At 41.4% G+C, this 21,101-nt stretch overlaps 1 protein-coding gene across 1 annotated transcript; it reads right to left on the minus strand.

The window, feature by feature from the left end:
* Positions 1–688: 688 nt before the first annotated feature.
* MXRA5 (matrix remodeling associated 5) lies at positions 689–17,679 on the minus strand. The gene is made up of 6 exons (XM_042867670.1): positions 17,462–17,679; positions 13,677–13,806; positions 12,929–13,319; positions 5,623–10,614; positions 4,109–5,009; positions 689–2,694 (listed from the first exon to the last, which is right to left on the minus strand). Exons 1-6 carry the CDS (start codon positions 17,647–17,649, stop codon positions 783–785), a joined length of 8,514 nt encoding a protein of 2,837 aa, XP_042723604.1. The 5' UTR covers positions 17,650–17,679; the 3' UTR covers positions 689–782.
* Positions 17,680–21,101: the final 3,422 nt, after the last annotated feature.

A 21,101-nucleotide genomic window follows, 5' to 3' on the forward strand; every position in this document is an offset into this window, starting at 1 on the left:
TTTTATTATAAAATGTACAGTATATTGACCTAAACATTATAAAACACTGTAATGTATCAGAGTCTTGTAAAGACCAATAATTTATAAAATGAGACCAAATTCATTGTTACTCTTTCTAGTCTCATAGTCTGATTTAAAAATATATATAAAATATATATATGGATGATTTGACTGGAGCATCCGTAGTAGCTTGAAAAGGTTTGTTTGTACATTATGGTAATTAATGTCTGCATGTAATTTTATTAAAATAGATCACTCTTATTTGCTAAATTAGTTTTTGATTTTGAAGAGCTGATAGGAGAACAAACAGAAAAGTTAGTAATCATATTCTATAAGACTAGATTATGTAAAAGCGCTGCAGGGGAAAAGTCTGTTTTTCCAAAATACTAGAGCACTTCTATCACTGCAGCTCACTTATTAGCAGTTAATACTTCTTTGGTGCTTTTAAGGTGCTTGTTAAAACACGGAATAGCTTTGGACTATTGACAAAAACAGAATACTTCAGGTCTCAAATGCTACTGGGTAGCATGAAAAAACACATCACATTGTCTTAACAATTTAAAGACCTTTTCCAATGTGTTAATTTAGATACATCTACTGCCTTCTTCTATTGCAGGGAAGTACTATTATGTTGAGTACAAAAGCAATGCACTTTGCATGAAAACAAATTTTTTTTTTTTTTTTTTTCTGCCATCAGTCTTTCTGGCTTTGTTGCAAACAGTACTTTCCTTGCTGGCAGTGACTGGAACTCTAGCACTGAGCCAAAGGCATTTGTTTTAGCATTAGAATATGTGTATGTAAGTTGTTTTCGAATCACTGCCTAGTATATTTTTAGCAGTGCATTTATAGAAGCCTGCATCCCTTTGAGAAGACTGCTGGATGACTAATGACCCCTGAGGGTGGAGGAATTTGTTTCCATACAGACGGGATTGAGCTCCTGTTGTCAGATGAGATTTGTCTGGAAGCTCCCATGTTATTTCTGCTTTAGGAATCCCAATGGCCATACAGTTCAGTTTTACTGAATTTCCAGGCCTGGCATAGATCACAGGTGCTGGCTCACTAGTAATCCGAGGGGGATAGGCTATCACAATGACAGGCACGTTCATAATAGAAGTGCCGTAGTCACTGGACACCTTGCACAGGTAAGTGCCCCTGTCAAAAACAGAAGCTTCACGCACTGTCAGTGAGCCATTCTCCAGGAGGGAGAAGCGACCCACAGCCTGGGGAGCATCCAGGACCATCCCATTGGGCAGTGTCCAGGAGATCTGCGCCCGCTGGTTTGGCTGGGTGATGCAATGGAGCTGCAGAGTTTCTCCATTGATGATGCTCACCAGGTTGTTATACTGATTGCTGATTTCTGGCCTGAGTCCCACCTTCAGGAAGACTATCCGTTCCACGTAACCACCTGGGTTTCTAGCTGTACAGCGGTAGGTCCCAGCATCCCCTGTGGAAAGACCACTGATGTGTAAGATTCCATCCCGCTTATGGTAAAATCTGTGCAGACGGTTGCCACTCAGCACTTCCGTGCCATTGGGAAGGATCCAGCTTGTGGTGGGCTCAGGGTACCCCTGGACTGAGCAGTTCAGATTGATACTGTGCCCAGCAATGGCAGTGATCCTTTCATTGACAGGGTCCCTGAAGGAAGGTTTCTCCAAATGGTCTGTGATGACAAGCTGTACAATCAGTCTCGCTTCACCTCCTTCATTCCGCCCAATGCATACAAGCTGCACTGCATCTGTCTGCCTCACCCCTCTGATGTCCAAAGTACCATTGCGATGCACAGTGATCCTGTTTCCATAGTAGGGGGCTGGCAGGATTACTCCTTCTGGAAAAGCCCACAGGACCCGTGGAGCTGGAATGCCTTCAGCTTTGCAGTCAATAAGCTTCCTGCTGTCCCTGATGGCTGTCTCCCTTACAGATGTTATTGCATTGAGATGCCCGTTGATTCTGGGAGGTTGAACATTGACATGGATCCACACTACTTTCCGATCTTCTCCAGCACTGTTCCGCACTACACAAGTATAGTTACCACTGTCAGATCTTTGCGCCTTTTGGATGAGAAGAGTGCCATCCCTATATACCTGGTATTTTTCAGATAGAGTAGGAATGGGCCTGTTGGTTGGGGAAAGCCAAGTTACTTTGGGTGTAGGTTCTCCTTTGGCTTCACATGCTACTGTGACAACATCACCATAGGGTACATTAATAATGACATAGGTTTTGTTCCGGATAGTTGCAGGTTCAGCCACTACTTTGACCCTTACTTTCATCTCATCCTTCCCAATTTGGTTCTCAGCATAGCAGGTGTAGTCCCCTTCCTCTCTCAGTCCAACATCATTGAAATACAAGGTTCCATTATTGAAGACCACATATCGCTTTGTCCGGCTGCCACTGTCATCTGACTGCATGAAGGTATTGATCATGCTGCCATCTGGCAGACCCCAGGAGATCTCAGGATTTGGTAGACCAGTAGCTACACAGTCAACTTTTAGGTCACCTCCATACTTGACCTTGTGGTTATTCTCATTCTTGTGCTCTATTTTTGCAGGTTTCATCATCACATTCACTTTGAGGACCACATAGTCATCCCCAATCTTATTGCGAGCCACACACAAATAATCTCCTGCATCTTTATCTGTAACTGAATGGACAACCAAAGTCCCATTGCTGAATACTTTGATTCTAGTCTCCAAGTTACTGTAAGGAAAGAAAAGAGGATATGAGTTGCAAAATCACATTTTAGTAATTACTGAGTGTAACCTGGGGAAAAACAACAATCCAACAATATGGAAACATAGGAGCAAAGCTGTTGTTAAGACAACTAGGTGATCTGAAATATCCAAGACAGTCACATGAAAAAGAAAATGGAAAAAAATAATTCCACTGACTCATAACCAAACAATTATACCCTGCTTTGTGTAGTGACTTTAATATTATTCCTTTATTTTGAATCCTCTGACTACATACGCTGAATTCTCTAACACGTCGTGTCTGAATGATATACTCCATCCAAACCTATATGGAATGTAACTATGGAGTCTGATACTTCAGTACTCAGTTAAAAACAAATCAAGATGAGCTACTTCCTCTGGCCTTAGGTTCAACATTTTTAACCCTCAGAAAATCTCAGGCAAAATGTTCAGACTCAATAATACAGAGTAGGTAGCTTCTACAGTGTTAATTTTGTTAATGATCTAAACGTCAAAACATGGCAAAAAAAAATTACATGTGCTAAAAGGCTGTTATTACTTTCCAGTGCGCTATGGAATTGGTGCATTGTGTCCAGAAATAATTTCCTCAGTAGATTCACACTTTTCTCCCCAATGTGAAGATGTGCTATATAAACTGAAGATCATAGAAGAGAAAAGAAACCAATAATTCTGGATTTTGTACTATTTGTAGATTACTCAAATACACTGTTTGCCCAATGAAAATATGCTGACTACATTCCACTATTAAGAAAGCTGTTGGTAACTGTGTTATTTAAATTTCAGTATATTTCTTGTATACAGTGCTCAAAGAGAATTTATAGAGTAGAAACTGTGTTTTCAGCAAAATCTAAGGACAGTTTTCTTGTTTTGGAGAATCAATATTTTACTTGATATAATGAATGTTAGAGAAGGTATTATTTTAAGCATGGTAACATCTAAGTAAGGTAACATTAATTTATCTAATGTTAAAATGTTCATGATTACTTAATTTCTTTGTCCCATTTTTATAGTGTATAATGATAAATACAAGTAGAAGTGAAAAATAGTGATCCCAGTTCTTCTAGGGGAAGTATGGATCTATGCAAACTCTAAATATACTCTCATACTCACTGAAACAAGACTTTTTGGCGCTGGACTTCTTGCTACATTTACAGACACAAATAGTGGCAAATTATTCTCAACACCTGAAGCCTTCTTTTCAAGAGTACTGCTGTTTTCAGGAAAGTTATGCTATTACATTACAACTTGACCATCTTTTGATGTAATTTCAAATTCTTCCTTAATGGTTTTAGCTCTAATTCAAAACTCACAGAAGGCAAGAGTGAAGCTTCAGCAGATACGAGTTCTCTTAATGTTTGTTCAATTCTAATTTAGTTTCAACACCTGAAATAGTAATTTACCTGTGTAGGGAATCAATCATCCTTTTGGAAGGTAACCTCCATAGTATCCGAGGCCACGGGTCACCAGAAGCACTACAGTCCAAATGCAGGATACTGCCATACGTTACATCTGTCCTCTGAGGAGAGCTCCCAGTGATCTTAGCATTAGATGCTTGTTTCTTCACATGAAGTTGTATTATTCTCCTGGCAGCTCCCACCATGTTGGCGGCAATACACTCGTAGACCCCACTGTCCTTGGGGGAGACATTGCGAATATAAAGAGTTCCATTGGGAAAAACAAATAAATTTCCATTGACAAACTGGGAAGGTCGAATTTGTGTGCCATCGAAGAGCACCCAACGGATGCTGGGCGAAGGTGCTGCTTTGGCAGTGCAGTGGATATTAATACTGCTACCAAGGGGCAAAGAAATGTTCTCTTGCTTATCCTGTTGAATGATGGGGGGTAAGGCTGCAATGTGGAGCCTCACTGCTATGCTGTCAGCTCCTGCAGCATTGCTAGCTATGCATTTGTACACTCCCCGGTCTGAAAATGTTGCTTGCTTGATAGATAAGGTTCGATTTTCATGAAGCATTATCCTGCTTTCTGTAGTAGTGACTGTCTGCAAAATCTTCCTGTCTGGGAAAATCCATGAAATGTGTGGACTTGGAGTCCCACTAGCCTGACATTCCATTGCTATGGTATCTCCAAAATAGACAGTGACATCTTGGTAGCGGGAAAGTAAAATTTTGGGCTGATGGGCTACAACTGTGAGCACAGAAATCATTTTATCTACGCCGTGCAGGTTCTGAGCTGTGCACAAATACTGTCCACGATCCTGAAGCTGAGCATTTCGGATAAGGAAGGTACCGTTTTTCAAGACTTCAAACCTTTGTAACCTGGTGTTGGCTGTCATTAGAGCTCCTAAGAAATTAAGAGGAAAGAAATAGGCAAAGGGTTGGTTTTTTAGACATGCTTTCCCGCACTAAAGAAGCCTTATGGAAGACAACAGAACTACTTAACACCAACTACAACTTCATATGGATCACATGACATCTTCTGATACTGTCCACAGTCTGTTTCTAGTTCAAATCTAAGCACACTAGCTTGCAAGTACATGCAGTATGGGAACCTTTACATGCTCTGTGCTTTACTTTAGAACTTCAGAAAATTTCTCTTTTGTTTATGGAGATAATACATACAGCATTATTTAAGGTGGCAAAGCTAACAGTTATTCACAAGCTTTCTAGTAAGTTCAACTGCTGTGAATAATCTTTTGGTTGCTATTCCTCCTTCAAAAAATAAATTAATTAAATGCTAGAGCTTTCATTTTACTACAAGAAGTACTGCTAACTTACTTTTATCTGTAACTATTGCTTGCAATTAATCACATTTTATCAGTACTGATACAGACAAAATATTCAGTGTTTGTTCTTTGTTTTGGACTATCCCTGTAATTATGTTGCATTTCTATGTAAAATCCCAAGTATTAGTACTGTTAAAACTGCGTAGAAGAAAACTTTTTCATCTGTCTCACCTGTAGAGACTTTTGTCCAAGTAATAAAAGGCTTTGGTTCCCCCACTGCATCACAAGGGATAAGAGCATCTGTTTCAGCAAGGACAGATATGCTCTGAGATCCTTTTGTGATAATTTTAGGTCTTTCTCCAGGTGTCCTGAAATTGCTTGAAGATTGAATTATAGATAAATTGTGTGATGTAATGCCTCCCACATAAGGCATAGATGGAACTTTTTGGTGATGGTGGGCATTTTTAAGAGGCTGAAGAGGCTGAACTGTAGTGGATATCTGGGGTCTTCTGCTCTGAGAGAAAAAGGATGGAGGGGTTATCTTCAAAATCACTGCTGGTGGTGATGTGGTGGTTGTGGTATATGAAGGCACTGGAACAGCTGTAACTTTCTGCACTGTAATCTGAGGAGGGGAGACCTGGGCAACCTTCTTCTCATTTGTGTCTTTTGGGACTGGTTGACCAGGGACCACAGGTTTAGGATGTATACCCAAGTGAGGTAAAATCCTTGTTCTGTTGAACAGGAACGGCACTCTGGAACTGGGATAGTAGGGTATCTCTTGATTTGGTAGTCTCCCTGCCGTGCCTCTGTTATCTGGAACATAGTTGCTACCAAAAAATCTTGAATTAATATTGTATCTATTCTGACCATGATTACTAAACTTGCTTGTAGGGAATATATTTGTTCTGTGAAATGGAGTAGCTTGTGTTGGGGTAGTTGTCTCTCTCTCAGAGGCAGAAGATTTTTTGTCCTGGATGGTGTTTGCTGCATATGCCGTTATCTCTGGTTTGTTTGTGTAGTGAAGAGGCTGATGTGTCATAAAATAACGAAATGAACTTTGTGTTACAACATATGGAGGCTTCACTGTGCCTCTTACTGGAACATGTCTTGGAGGCACAACTGGCAGTCTTTGATTTAGGCTTGGTATCATTCCAGTGGGTGGATGGGGAAGGTTTGGATTTAGCAATATACTGTTATTTGACCTGCTACTGTACATCTCTTTGAACTGCTCCTCTTTAGACTGTATGCTAATCCTGTTTTGACTAGAGAAGGGAGTAGGGCGTACATTCAGTCTTGAGCTCACCACCGTTCTTTCACTTTCTGCTTCAACTTGTTTTACTGCTGGCAACCTTTCCTGATTGAAGGCATTACTGGCTTTGGAAGTATAATGAAGAGAATGACGTAAAGTGCTTGAGATGGGGGGAGGAAGAGTAGGAGGTTTTGTAAATGGAATAAGGACATAGTGTGTAGTCTGAGGTTTTTCAGATGTCTGCAAAGTGGGATCGTGATGAAATACATTTGATACTGTTTCCTCCTTATCCATGGAAGATGATTTTGCCCCAGCATGAGACACAATAGACATTTCTGTTTCTGTATGTGGAAAAGTTTGAGTTTCCACTGTGCTGAAGGAGGAGGACATCATTTCTTGTTGCGGGGGTGTCTCCGTTATTGCTGGTGTTTTTAAAACTACTGTGGGCTTCCATAACTCCTCTGAATCTGAGACATCTTCAAGAACTTCCAGTGTGTCAGAAGGAGTACTTAAATCTGTCACAGTAGGATACATCGGCTGGAATGTTCCAGCAGTAGCTTCATTAGCCACAACATCTGAGTGAAAAGCAATGGTCTCTTCCTGAGATTCTGGGTAACTGGATTTCGTAGATGATACCAAGCTGCTCCTATACTCAGAGGTAGTTGTACTTGATGGTTCTGCCTCACTATCTGGAGCTTCAGGATCTGCTTTAAGGCTCCTCTCTTCAGATACATTCTCTAATGAGTCAAATGTTGGCACTTTATTTTGCTCTGGTTTCTGAGGTGCACTTGACTCTTTTGTGGGAACTGTGTTATGTGCAACATATGATGACAAAATTGTGATGGGTTCAGTCACTGGAAGTACCAAGGTTTCAGGAGTAGAGTGTGTCACATATTTTCTTTCAGGTTGAGAAGTAGTAGGCCTAAAGAAAGAAGCTGTGACCACCTCTTTGGTTTTGGTCATTTTCTCTAATACATCAGGATCAGTTACTAGTGAAGGAGTGATTTCCCTATGCTCCTCTTCCTTAGCCTGTATTTTGACACTGCTTTTAAGATCAGGACTTTGAAGTACTGTAGAGGAAGCCTGGGTCACAGCTTCAACTTTAGACGTTCTTGGAATGTTAGGCATTGCCTCTGTAGTTAAAACAACACGGGGGAAATGTTTTGTTCTTTGGCGGATTCTATTTGGTCTCAGCCTCCTTCTCCCATAAGGCCTTTTCCTAGCATGCTGAGTAACTAGTGAAGGTGTTGTTTTCCTATAGGGTGTTGATGTTGTGGCAGCAGTCAATTTGCTGATGGAAGCAGCAGTTATCTCCTCTTTTTTTTTGTAAGAAACATTCTTGGTGCTTGGTGAAACAAATGTGGAATCTGTTTTTGGAGTAGACAGGTTTCTCTGTTCTCTTCCCTGAATACTTTCTGTGTAAGTGCTGGACATGCTTTCTTGAGTCACTGTACTTCTGTGGGTCTCTGATTCTTCCTTGCTCTGGACTTTGATGGATATAACAGCTGGAGAAGTTGTACTTAAATCTGCTATTTTTGTCTGACCAGTGGATCCATCTCTGTGTACATGTATGAAGTCATTGCTTTTTACTGTAACAGATGAAGAAATGATAGTGGAACCTACAGAATCTGCAGGGATGTCATACAGCTGAGAAGGTGCTAAACTTATACTGCCAACACTCCTTTGATCCACTTCATTTAATCTCTCATTTCTCTCCAAGACATTATAAAGATCTACAGTCTGAGATTCAGCTAGGACAGAAGCATCAAGTGGTAGCTCAGCAAAAGCAGAATTTTCCTCTGACTTAGAAGATACAGTTGCATCTACACGTTCCACTGTGAATGAATTACTCTGAATATTAAGATAGTTGGTCACTGTTTCTTTGGTCAAAGATTCTACAGTGACAGCATGAGTATTTTCTGTGACTACAACTGAAGAATCAGCCCTGCCATCCTGATGCTGCTGGCCTTGGGGTTGCACTGTTGCAAGGACAGGACTCGATACAGGGATTTCAACAGAGTGTACACTTGCAGGTGTTTTTAAAATTCTTTGGTCATAGAAGTGCTCAGTTTCTAGCCCTATTATTGTGGACCAAGTTGAAAATGTTTTACTGCTGTGGGAAACAGTGACTGAGAACGGCTCATTTTCTCCCAGTGGTGATGCATCAGCAGAAGAATCAATTACGTCAGCTGTTGTCTCTGGAGGCAGAGGGATGGCTACTGGACGAGGGACAGGAGTAGTTTCCTGCACATCTGATGGCAGTGCAGTTGTTAACAAAATGGCTGTAGCTGTTGTAGTTCTAGGAAGGTTCTTCCCACGGACCTTTGCCAAAATGTCAGCCCAGTGCTGTGGATTAATCTGTTTGCTTGCCATATTAATTCTCCTTCGAGATTCAAATGCCCTTCGGCCTTCTGCAACATTGCTGTCTTGGGTTCTATCAGTGCCTTTCCAAATTTTCATTTTCCTTCTGCCTTTCTTCCCCTTTTTAATTTGAGCCTCTAGCATCTGGTCACTTTTTTGTTTAAAGGATATCTCCCTGTCCTTCAGGTGGTTCTTTCTTCGTGGGAATTCATCAACCCCTCCTGTGCCTGATCCTTCTCCATCATCTATGACCCGCCCTCTTGTTTTTGATGAGCTTTTCGAGCCTGTGCGTTTTTTCAGTTTTATCCTTTTAAATGACCTGTCAGACACCATTTTATTTACTGTCACTCTTACAGTAAACTGATCTGATCCCTGCTGATTGACAGCCACACATCTGTAATGGCCACTGTCACTGACGTGGCTTTTTGGAATAAGCAAAGTACCATTGTCCATCACATATCCTTTTGAAGAGTTTGACAAAACATTAAGTACCTGGCTGTTTGGAAGAATCCAGCTCAATTGTGCCTCTGGGCTGGCAATTGCACTGCAAGGCAAAACTATGGGATCTCCAACATTTTTTTCAACTCTCACTATATCTGAGTCAGCTACTTGAATAGCAGGAGGCTGCACTAGAAGCCTGTAAGCCATAATATCCACATCATCTCTCACTTGGGCAATGCAGTGATACAAGCCAGCATCAGTGTAACTCACTGGTTTGATGACTAGTTGACCACTAGTGAGAATGGAAAATCTGCTGTCCTTTTGATTAAACGGTGCCTGCAGTTTTGTCCCATCTGGAAAGAGCCACTGAATGAAAGGACGCTCAGAGGCTTTCACGTTGCAGTTCAGCTGACATTCTGACCCTTCTACCACACTCTGTGCTTTCCTCATGCTTTGATTTTGTTCTATCATTACCCAGCTTCTCTGCTGCCTCATGTCTTTGGTATGAATTGCCTGAGAAAACACAGTAAAAAAAGATAGCACCACTTTTTTCCCTGTACTCTGGCGCCTGTTTAATTGGATATTTATAAGAGGTTGCATCACCCAGGAAGGCTCAGCCAGTATTTGAGCTTTTACACCTGTGTAATAAAGAGCATCATAGTCTGAGCCTTGCTTGTACCGGTAGCTTACTTTAGGCTCATTGCTGAGCATAAGTTCCCTTTCTAATTTGACAGGCACTTCACTATAATAAGCAATCAGCTTCCACAGTTTTTCATAGTTCTCTCGATTCATTGGGCATTCAAAATCCAATGATATTGTAGCATTTATATCAATCTCCTGAGTCTGGATTTGATTCCACTGAATCTTGGTAGAGCCTGTTGGTTTCTTGATTTCACAGTTCAAATGGACTACATTGCCATGCTCATCAGTCATATTCAGTGTAATGTTCCATGGAGAAGACTGAAACACTTCCAGAGGGAGTTCATAATTCTCACCATCTTCTTCGTCTTGAGTGCTGCTATTGTGCCTCAGTGAGGACTGAATGATAGGTTTCCTACAGGAAATCTCTTTCAAGTTTTGGATATCTTCTTTTTGCAGCTGTTTTGGGCTGTTGCACCTAGGACAGAGCTGTCCCCCTTCATAGGCTTTGTCCTTTTTGCATTTTAGAACACCTGTAAGCAAAGAAAAAACTAAAAAAGTAAAAGAAAACAAGGGTAAGCTGTAGAATTGTGTCCCAGAGTTAAAGAATTTCCAAGATCGTAAGATGTCATGGGAAGCATGGTATGACACATGGACATGTGGCATATAGAAGCCAGTGTTTTTTTTTTAAATGCTACCTCTTTGTTTTCACAGTTGAATGAGCCTGATTCTCCTACCAACCACAAATTCTTCTGACTGTAATGACAGGTTACTCTGTTGTTCTGGAAATTAGATTTGTTCCTTCTGAATCAAGTGACTAGAAATTGACGTGTCCAGAGCAACATTTTAGAAGCCTGCAAATATTTATGCTGTGTAAAAAAGCCTGCATGTATACAACAACAACCTGCTTATCTATCTTTTGGACGTCTGAAGACTAGGTCATCCCACCTTTCAAAAATGCACCATTTGCCTGAGAAATGCCAGATTTTTTTCATTAAAAAAAAAAAAAAAGAAGAAGTTTTTAACCTTTAGTAGCTACAGGAGAACTATACAGTACTATACTGGCAACACACACACACACAAAAAAAAAAAAAAAAAAAAAAAAAAAAAAAAAATTCCCCTGTAGCTATTAAATTTACTATACTGCTTAGTTCCTGCACTTGCAATCTTTTGACAGCAGAAAAAAATGAAAATGTCACCTCTTCCCTGATCTCTGAAATAACTGCAAACAAAGAACAAAACTGTAATGACAAAATGAAGATTAAACAGAGGAGTATTAGAACAGGAAATGATAGCCTTGAGTCCTTCTATCAGTGCCAATAAGACTCTTGTCTGGAAAACAATAGTTGTGTATTTATGTTTAACTTTACTATAGCTTCAAATGTTGCCTTACATAACTGATTTGGACACATGCTGTATTCCAGTTTTTCTAGGAATCAGTGTCACGTTGAATACTTCTGAGGAACAAAGGATGAATGAATGAGTTACAACGTAAAATTCTGGAAGGTGAAAAGAATATAAAAAATGTCATTACCTATTTTTTAACAGAAAAACATATACTTTGCTAGTCTGAAAGATAAGGTTTATTGAGAAATTCTTACAAATGTAATAATTAAGTGAAGCTGTCTATTACTTGCACATTCATATATGTTTCAAAGATGAAGTAAGCATACTTCATGACAGGGCTAGCACACAGTCACCTTATTAGCAGTTGCTACACTGATTTGAAATACTTAAAGTGAGCACTGAAACAGCACTGCTGTTTTCCTGTCAGAATTCCCACAGAAGTTAGTGCTACAGTTGTACAAAAATACAAGAATTGTCACACATGAAAATGGCATGGAATAATTATCTTCTCTTTCCTAAAATCACTGGTTGGTTTATTGTAGAAAAATAATCAACTTGAATAAAAATGGTAGCAAGTCATCACTGTGTAGGGAATAGAAGACCATCTAATATTTCATCATTACTACTTGGAGTGCATCTTAAGTACACTTAATATACTCACTTATTTGATAAGGGAGAATATATAAGAACATTATTACATACATACAGTAACAGTCAGACGCCTCAATTATGGCTCCATCAGTGACTCTTACACTATGTATTAAAGTATCATACACTTCTAAAAGTAAAGCTAAGTACTGCTAATACTACTAATTTTCCTAATAGTACAGCTAAGTGCAAAATTGCAATGAACACTTTCTAAGATGACACGATCCATCATCATCAAATGCTTTAAACGGTTATATAAATCACTCCAGAACTCTTCTGAAATCTCTCCAGTTGCAATTAAATGATGATTCCATCTTTAACAGCTGTGGTGTAACACTAGTCACTCTGGCCTACTACACAGTAAGCACTTAGTAACCTGAGATGGGGCACTCAGATACCTGAACTGAAAAACAAGCATTCAAAGAAGCCCACATTTAATGGGTTCCTGACCTACAGGTATTATACAACTGTTTTGTTTTGTTTTTGCTTTTGTTGTTTTGCTTCTGCATATGTCTGTAACTGTTCTAGCCTGGTACTTCTCTCACATCTAAGCCTAAATGACATTCCTCTGAAAAAGCGGCAGGATTGTAGGTGTAAACTGCCTCCCTCAGAAAAGTAAGTTGTGGTCTATGGAGAAATGCCAATGAATAACAGCATTAAAGTTAATAGCTCAAAGTTAAAGGACTCACAGAGGAATCTGGAAACTTGATTCCCGCATTCCTTCCTTTGCCCAACAACATAGTGCACATAGGCATCGTGTAAGAAATGCCACCCAAGAAATAACAAAGCTATTCATACGCAAAACTTTTTAAATATTATGACTTGAAAATGCATTTCTAATCTTGTTCTTACCTCCAGAATTTTCATTCCAATCAAGGAGCCACTGTAAGCTGCAGTCACAGGCCCACGGATTCCCATGAAGGTAAAGATTCTCCAGCAGTGGCATACCTTGAAACATCCCTGCAGGCAACATGCTAATAGCATTTTCAGATAGGTAGAGATGTCTTACTGTTGACAGTTTAAAATAATTAAGGACCATAAATGTTGAAAAGGTGTGTGGATGAAGCTGCTGGAGTAAATTTCCTTCCAAGTGGACCAGTCTCAGAGAAGTTAATCCATTAAAAGCATTTGGATGAATAAACTCGATTCTGTTGTGGTCTACATGCAGCCTCATTAAACTTGAAAGTCCATGGAGAGTTTGGCCAGTTATAACTTTCAATTTATTGTAACTAATTTTGAAAACCTTAAAAAAAGGAAAAAAAAAAAAAAAAAAAAAAAAAAGGAAAAAAAAAAGAAAAAATAGATTAGTTTTGTTTTTGTATCTAAATCCAAACAAGCATTCCAAAGTTTTCCTCACATACTCAAATATCCTTTGCACCACTAAAAAAATGATTTGCTGGACAAAAGCTGGAAAATAAACTGAATATTATTTGGCATTAATAAGCATGACATTGGCAAAGTTAACAGGAGTCCAATATTTTAGGGCAGGGGGAATGTTACCTTTATTCTAAGAAAGATATTTTAAAGAAAAAGCTTATTTTTGTCCTCAGTTATTCATATAAGTCAGAATTTAGGAAATCTAGGAAGACCTGAGCATTACCTGCAGGGACATGAGATCTTTCAGAGCACCATTAGGTATATTCTGAATGTCATTTCCATGAATCATAAGCAATTCCAGTTTAGTGAGTCCTGCAAAGGAGTTTTCATATATAGACTGTATACTGTTAAACCTGGAAAAAAAATCACAATGCAATTACATTTCACACAGATGACCTTTTAAGATCCCTTCCAACTGGAATGATTCAATGATCATGGACTGCAATGTAAAATTAGTATAACCTAACTTTCAGCAAAAATTGGATGGATCTTAGCACATTGTCAAAGAGCCAGAAGTAACTGAAACATTTTTATAAGGCCAAGTATACTTAGCTCATGTTTACATTAAGATTTCTTTCAAATCAATTCATGGCACTTTAGTCTTAATTTAAAACTGGGAGTAACAAATAGGCGTTTAAGTTCTAATAGTTGTCAGTATGTTTTTCCATGCAGTTCAGTTTATGGAATGGTAATAAATTAATGGCTTGTATCCAATCCATGATGCTATGGAGCTTGGCAAACTGGGCTGCAGTGTTGCCAAAACAGCATCTAATAATCAATGAATAAAGACTTGGAAAAAGGACATTAAAAATGGATATCTCCCAAACAACAAGAGAAGCAGGAAGTCACATCGTGCTTAACTGCTGCAACAATTAACTGGCTGCATCAATTAATTACATAAGATCTAGGATCTGAGTTTCCAATCATATAATTTGAGCCCAGGAACCTTTTTGTAAGAAGTAATACTGAAAATCTACCTTTTGAAAACTATTTGATTTCACTTTGTGCTAACAAGTCAGATTTTATTTGCCAGTGCCTAAGTCTTAAGTTTGGCTGCCTAGTTCTGCATTTGAGTTTTCCAAGTGTAGACACAAAAATCAGACATACAAGCTAATGTGGGCATGAAAGCTCCAAATTAAGCACCCAATTTTAAAGATTTTTTCCTGTTTTTAAAAGTTTCTTTCTAGGCATGAAGGGAAGAGACACAGAGAAATGTAAATATTTTGATGAGGGAATACTTCTAGATTCTCATCATCTTACCTATCTGAAGATTCTGAATTTACAAAAAATTCAGACTAATATTTCGGTATTTTTAGTCCTACCACAAACCACTTAAATTTATACTGCAGCCATCGTACTAAAACTCCTTTATCTTAAATCAGTCCTTCTGGGGAAAAAAAAAAAAAAAAAAAAAAAAAAGAAAGAAAAGAAAGAAAAAAGAAAAAAAAGCCCACTAAAAACCAACCGCCTTTAAATATTACAAATTAAATTTTCCTAAATTATTTCTAGTTAGGAAACAAATCATTTTTACATTCCAAATACATAACACCTTAAAATGGAAATATTCTACAATGTCCTCTCAAAAATGAAAGAAATGCAACAGGTAGGGAAGACTGTTTCAGAAAACGTGATCTGCAGCAATGAAAATACAAAAAATGGAAAAGGACTTTTACCGTAGCAGCATCAAATAATGTACTTTTATTAAAAGACAAAACAAACAAACAAAACAGAATAAAACTTCCAAAATGCCTACATAATTTAGAAGCTTAGAAAAAGATTTTTAAGATTTTCTGAACCAATTTAGGAAAAGAATTTGCTGTAGAATGTTAACGTATAGAGAAGAGGTGACTGAAGATGTATAGTTTTCAATGTGGGACAAGAAAGGGGAGGGCAGCTTGATGCACTCTACAGTAACAGGATTTTTGAAGAAATGTAACATTAGGTAGGCTTCAAAGAAGAGTAATGAGCCAGGGAAACAAGGACATGGATTACTCATCAGGCTCCAAAATACTTTCATTGCACAAAGAGGCATATAAGGCTGCTTGGAGACATGTTCTGGTGTATAGAATTTGGCCAGTCTGCATTACAGCTTCTTTGGCAAGCACCCTTTAATGAATCTGCTTCAATGACTCTCTTTGGAATCATGCGTTAAGTTCATCAAGTCAAGACAAAATTAGTAGTCATTGTGTATGAAATTTTATTTTCTCAGAAGGGACCATGAACAAATAGGCTGAGACATGCTAAAAAACAAACAAACAAACAAAAAACCCACATCCTTCACATCACAAAATGTTTTAAGATTTACCCAATTGGACATTCATTCAATTCAATTTGTAATTGCAAAAATTAGACATTTGTGATTAACTCCAATACTAATTCCACTAATTTGACTCTGGGATGACTGAAAAATTGAATGAAAATTTTAAAAAAAATTGATTTCTGCAATACAAATTTACGAGTACCTGGGAATATGAGAATAAAATCAGACTTTAGATGGATAAATTACTGGAGGATAGACAATCTAATTACAGAGGACAAAATAAATCAAGACCCCTACTATCGCTCAGCATCATCAGACACAGGTTACAGGCCTTGGAATGGTGGAAGGAGTTCATGCCAGCCAGTGACATAATTCTGATATCAAGAAGAAGAGGACTACAACTTCTTACCATGCTATGTCATGCAATGGCCCTATACAGCACTTTTGGGATACACAGCCTGTCAGCAGTCACAGAATCATAGAATGGCTTGGGCTGGAAGGGACCTTCAAGATCATCTGGTTCCAATCTCCTGCCATAGGCAGGGCTGCCATGCACCAGATCAGCCTGCCCAGAGACCCATACAACCTGGCCTTGAGCACCTCCAGGTACGTAACATTCAGAACTCTTCTGGGAAATGAGTTTCACTACCTCGCCACTCTGTGAGTAATTTCCTAAATCTCCCCTCTTTTAGTTTAAAGCCATTCCCCTTTGTCCTAACACTGTTAAACTTTTTACAAAGTCAGTCTCCTCCTGTTAATAAGCTCCCTTCAAGCACTGGAAGGCTGCAATGAGGTCTTTTCTGAGCCTTCTCCCAGGTTGAACAAGCCCAGCTCCCTCAGCTTTTCTTCACAGGAAAGGTGCTCCTGCCCTTTGATAAATCCTTGTGGTTCTCCTTCAGAACCATTCAAACACCTCCACATTTTTCTTGTGTTGGGAGTACCAAGCCTGGCTGGACACAGCACTTCAGATGGGACCTCACAAGGGCAGAGGTAAGGGAACAATCACCTCCCTCTCCCTGCTGGCACTCTCTCTTGATGCATCCCAGGACACTGGGCTTTCAGCCTTTGCACACTGCTGGCTCGTGCATCTTTTCGACTCTGCCTTCTTATCTCATACTCTGATAGATAGATGTGAATTGGCAGTACTCAGAGAAAGGTGACTTGGAGCCTGAATTCTCTCCCCCCATAGCAGTGATGTCTGCTTCTACCACAGTTAATTTCCTTGGGAAAAACAAACAAAGTTAATTTCCTTGGGAGAAACAAACAAACAACTCCAAATCCTATGGGAGTAACTTCTCTTTACTGTACTGCTTTAGGATACGCTTTCTCACTGTGGTCCAAAATGCTACCTAGTTAGAGAATTTTACTTCTACTACCTTTTTGTGTATCAGGTATAACAATCAACATTTAGTAAATATCCCATAGTAGATTTAATCAATACAGTTTTCAAACACTGTAAGATGCATGTACTATTTGTCAATAACAAGTGACAGCATAAAAACTGACAGCACCATAAAAATGCTTATTTTAAAAAAAAAGGAACTTTTTTTTGAAACATGGAACTTACACTAAAATTCCCTTCATGCCAGTAGTTGCAATGTTTGAAATATATTGTCTGGAAGTAACAGCAATCTGCAATTCTACTTAAAAAGTGCACACAAAGATCCTGGAATGCCGCACGTGTTCGAAGCATTCCAGGATTCCACACCAAGAACGTAAAAATGTTTGCTATAAACTGCAATACAAACCCAAAATTGATTCTTTCCACATGTTTAGAAATTCTTGCCGGCACGGCTGCTAAGGATCGAAACGTGCAGTGGACTTCAGTGGGGACGTAGCAGGCGCAAGGGTGTGGGCAGGCCAGGGCTCCTAGTGGGAGCCCCAGCGCCAGGATCAGCACCACGGAGAGTGCCCCCACCGCGGCCCTCTCCCGCATCGTGTCGGCTCGCCTCGCTTCGCTCCTCCTGGGTTGTCCAAGGGAACAAAAAAAAAAAAGGGGGGAACGGGGAGGGGGGGCAGAGAGAAGAAACGATGATTTTTCAATCCCTTGAAAACGCTTTATGTACTTTCTGATGCTCTGCAACCTCGCAGAAGTTCTGTAGGCAATTAAGGCAAAGTTCAACTGGAAGGAGTTTTTATTTCATCGAGGTCTCTTGCTACTTCAAAGTCAACTTTTTTTTCTTGTAACACATTTCAGTACCTATTCTACTAAAGTTATTCTGTCTCCTTAAGGTAATACACTTCGTAGGCTTGCTCTACACACTAAGGCTAGTGCTCATCTCATCTAAAAATCAGAATTTCAAAGGAAGCATCTAGTTCAAGCAAGTTGCCATGGCTCCCTCTACAGTCGATGAAAGAAAGTCATTTTCATCACAAGGCAATACTAGATATTTATCCCATCAATTATGGTATAAATGGTACAAATCTACCTCCTGAAGTCCCTAGGCTGCTAACTAGATTTAGATTTAGAAATACAAGCACAGCCCTCAGAGGAAGCACAAGCGCAAGATTAGAAGTATCCATAACAGCGCCGTGTCCATCAGCACTGAGGTTCAAATTCTCAGAGCATCGCAGGTGAAGACCAATGGCTGGGTTCATGGAGAGGCATTTGAAGAGGCACACTATGCTAGATCTGGCAAATAAATGCAACTGATGATGAGCAACTTGAGCACTGGCCACGTCTGAGTATCAAATAATTTGTACAGATGTATCATTACAGATGAAACTGCCTAGCTTTGAAGAAAGTTTGCCTCCCTGTTCTTATCTCCACCATCAAAAGACTTTGAGCTGTTCAGATTAAAGCCATACAAGGAGGCAAACTACTATTAGCCTCAGAAATTTAGCATTCCTGCTCTTGTATAACAGTGTGACAAAGAGGGAAAGACAGTTCTGCTGGAGATTATTAGTTCCATTAGTCACTACTTTTAGTATAAAAGTAAGCTTTTCTCAGATCTGCCAGCTAGTGAGAGATTTTTTTCATCATTTTTTGCATCATGTGCAAACCATTAAGTTCAAAGGAGAGGCTCATCGAGATGAAGACGTTTTTCAAATATCTGTGGTTAAGTTAATGAGACACTTACCATTCTTTGAAAAAAAAAAAAAAAACCAACCCAAAACCAGCTTATAATTTGCTCTGAGACTATTCAGGTGCCGTTTTCCTTAAATCTCTCTTCAGCGGAAACTCCTTTTCAAAAGCATCCCACCCACTCCTGGGAGGGGGCACCTCATAGAACTGCCCGAGCCGCTTTGCGCGGAGACCCAACGCCGCGCGTCAGCCCTCAGCAGAACCTCGCGGGTCCGGGCGCGGCCGCACCGCCTCTTTCCGCCGCCGGAGGGCGCCCCGAGCGTCTCCATCGACGCCTACACCTCGGGCCCGTCACCGCGGGCAGATGCTTCCCATTAGGGAAGAATTTCCCCGCAGGGCTCCGCCCGCAAGGCGCCCCGCCGCCGCCCCCTGCTCGCCGCAGCCCGAGCTCCTTACCTGCGGGCCAGCGCGGCGCTCTCAGTGGGCGCCGCCCGCCGCTCCCATGCCCCCGGGGCGCTGCGGGCGGGCGGCGGCGCGGAGCGAAGCGGCGGGCCGGCACCTAGCGGGCTGCCCGCGGGCCCTCCGGCAGCGGCTCGCCGGGGCACATCGCAGCCCGTGGCGGCACGTCTCGACGCCGCCTTAGGGCTCGTCATCGCCCGTCATTTTGCAGAACCCGCCGCCGTTCCTGGAGTCCCCCGATAAGCATAAGCTGGGCGAGGCGGCGCTGGGGAATAGTGCCGCTGCTCCCTCCTTTGCCTTGCCGCAAGTCGCCCGTCCCCGCGAGGCGCGTGGTCCTCAGCGCCGGCGGGAGCCGAGCCCGTCCCTCCGGGGGCGGGTGACGGCGGCTCCCCACCGCTGTCCTGGCGGTCCGGGCGCGCAGCTCCCGCGGCGGCAACCTCCCTCCGCCCGCGGCCGCATGGGGACGAGGGGCGTGGGGTGCCCGGCGCCGCGCTCCGTCACTCCGGCCGCCTCCTTGCGCCGGGCGCTGTGCAGGGCAGGGCGCGGCGGAGCGGCTCTTCTTGCGGGGTGGGCGGCCCCTCGGCGGGGGAGCGCGGGCGGGACCGCGCCAGGGGGCGGGGGGCGGAGGGGCAGCCGGAGCTGCGGGGGGGGGGCGCGGGAGCTGCGGAGAAGGGGGAGCGCCTCGGCCGGGGTGGGAGCTGGAGCTCGAGGAACGTTGCGGTGTGGAGCGGGAGAGGTCCAGCGCGCTCGGAGCGCCCGTACACGCAAGCACACACGTTGACTAAGTTTGCCAAGCTCCCTGTCCTGTATGTGATTCTGAAACAGGACGTGCCAGGCTGGACTTCTTGTTCCTCTCGTAGTGGTATACAAGCAGCCCCCCACCGTCGTTCTCTGGATGCTCTGTCACAACACTGTCGCTGAAACCTGCAGCCGGTCTGTATGGGGGAGTTTCATCTCCTGCGTCAGGCTTGAGGAAAGACACAGTTACATGTGGGCAAATAGATAAACCCCAAAACTGGAATAGGGAGGCAATGAGAGTAGCTGAGGAAAAGGCAGCACTGCTAGTAAGATGAATCAAATGAACAAAATGAATGTAGATTCAGCTGTGAAGTGCTTTTTACCTATAAAATCCACCTGAGAAGTGGACTTTGGTTTTGCCAGGGAAAAACTGCAATCACTAAATCACGGACTTCTATTTTCATGAACTCCATTGGCAACCCTGCTCATGGCAAAGGGCTGAAGCTCAATGAGCTTTAAGATCCATTCCAACCTAAGCCATGCCATGATTCTATGATTCTAAGATTCTGTGATTTTGATTTCATAAGATCATATAATTATTAAGGTTGGAAAAGATCAACAAAATCACCTTGTCCAATTATCAGCCCAACCCCACCATACCCACTAATTGTGTCTCTCAGTGACACATCCACATATTTCTTCAACACCTCCGGGGACGGTGACTCCACCATTTCCCTGGGCAGCCTGTGCCACTGCATCACCGTTTTAAGAAGAATTTTTTCCTGATATACAACCTGATTGATATCCTCAATTTCCATACTGTATTAGCATTTTCTTTAGTACATAGAAGTTTATTTCTGGTCCAGCAAAATAGGCATCACCCAGGTGTACCACAAAGGACTGTTTTGATTATCACCATCTGTCTTGTTACACTGCATGTTTTTTAGCTAAACTCAATTTTCCATGCTCTAAATACCCAGTGTACCAATTACCCCCACCTGTACTTGAACAATAAAGAATTCTATCTTCCAGGGGTTGACTCAGCACAGATCTTTCATAAGCTCTGAGTTTTGGTGTGGAGCTTTTGAATTTGAATTTCTGGGTTGCATTAAAAACAATATGGCCAGCAGGTCAAGGGAAGTGATTCTGCCCCTCTACTCTGCCCT

Source organism: Lagopus leucura, unplaced genomic scaffold, assembly GCF_019238085.1.
Source record: "Lagopus leucura isolate 7727_CA_CO unplaced genomic scaffold, USGS_WTPT01 Super-Scaffold_100001, whole genome shotgun sequence".
In the NCBI taxonomy this organism is placed as follows: domain Eukaryota; kingdom Metazoa; phylum Chordata; class Aves; order Galliformes; family Phasianidae; genus Lagopus; species Lagopus leucura.

What these genes read in the sequence shown, in the direction of transcription:
- MXRA5 (XM_042867670.1), bottom strand. Translation starts at nt 17,649, where the DNA reads ATGCGGGAGAGGGCCGCGGTGGGGGCACTCTCCGTGGTGCTGATCCTG. An exon ending in TTGGACAAAAGTCTCTACAG is followed by an intron (nt 5,010 to 5,622) that starts GTGAGACAGATG and finishes TTAATTTCTTAG; the next exon opens with GAGCTCTAATGACAGCCAAC. An exon ending in ATGATTGATTCCCTACACAG is followed by an intron (nt 2,695 to 4,108) that starts GTAAATTACTAT and finishes CTTTCCTTACAG; the next exon opens with TAACTTGGAGACTAGAATCA.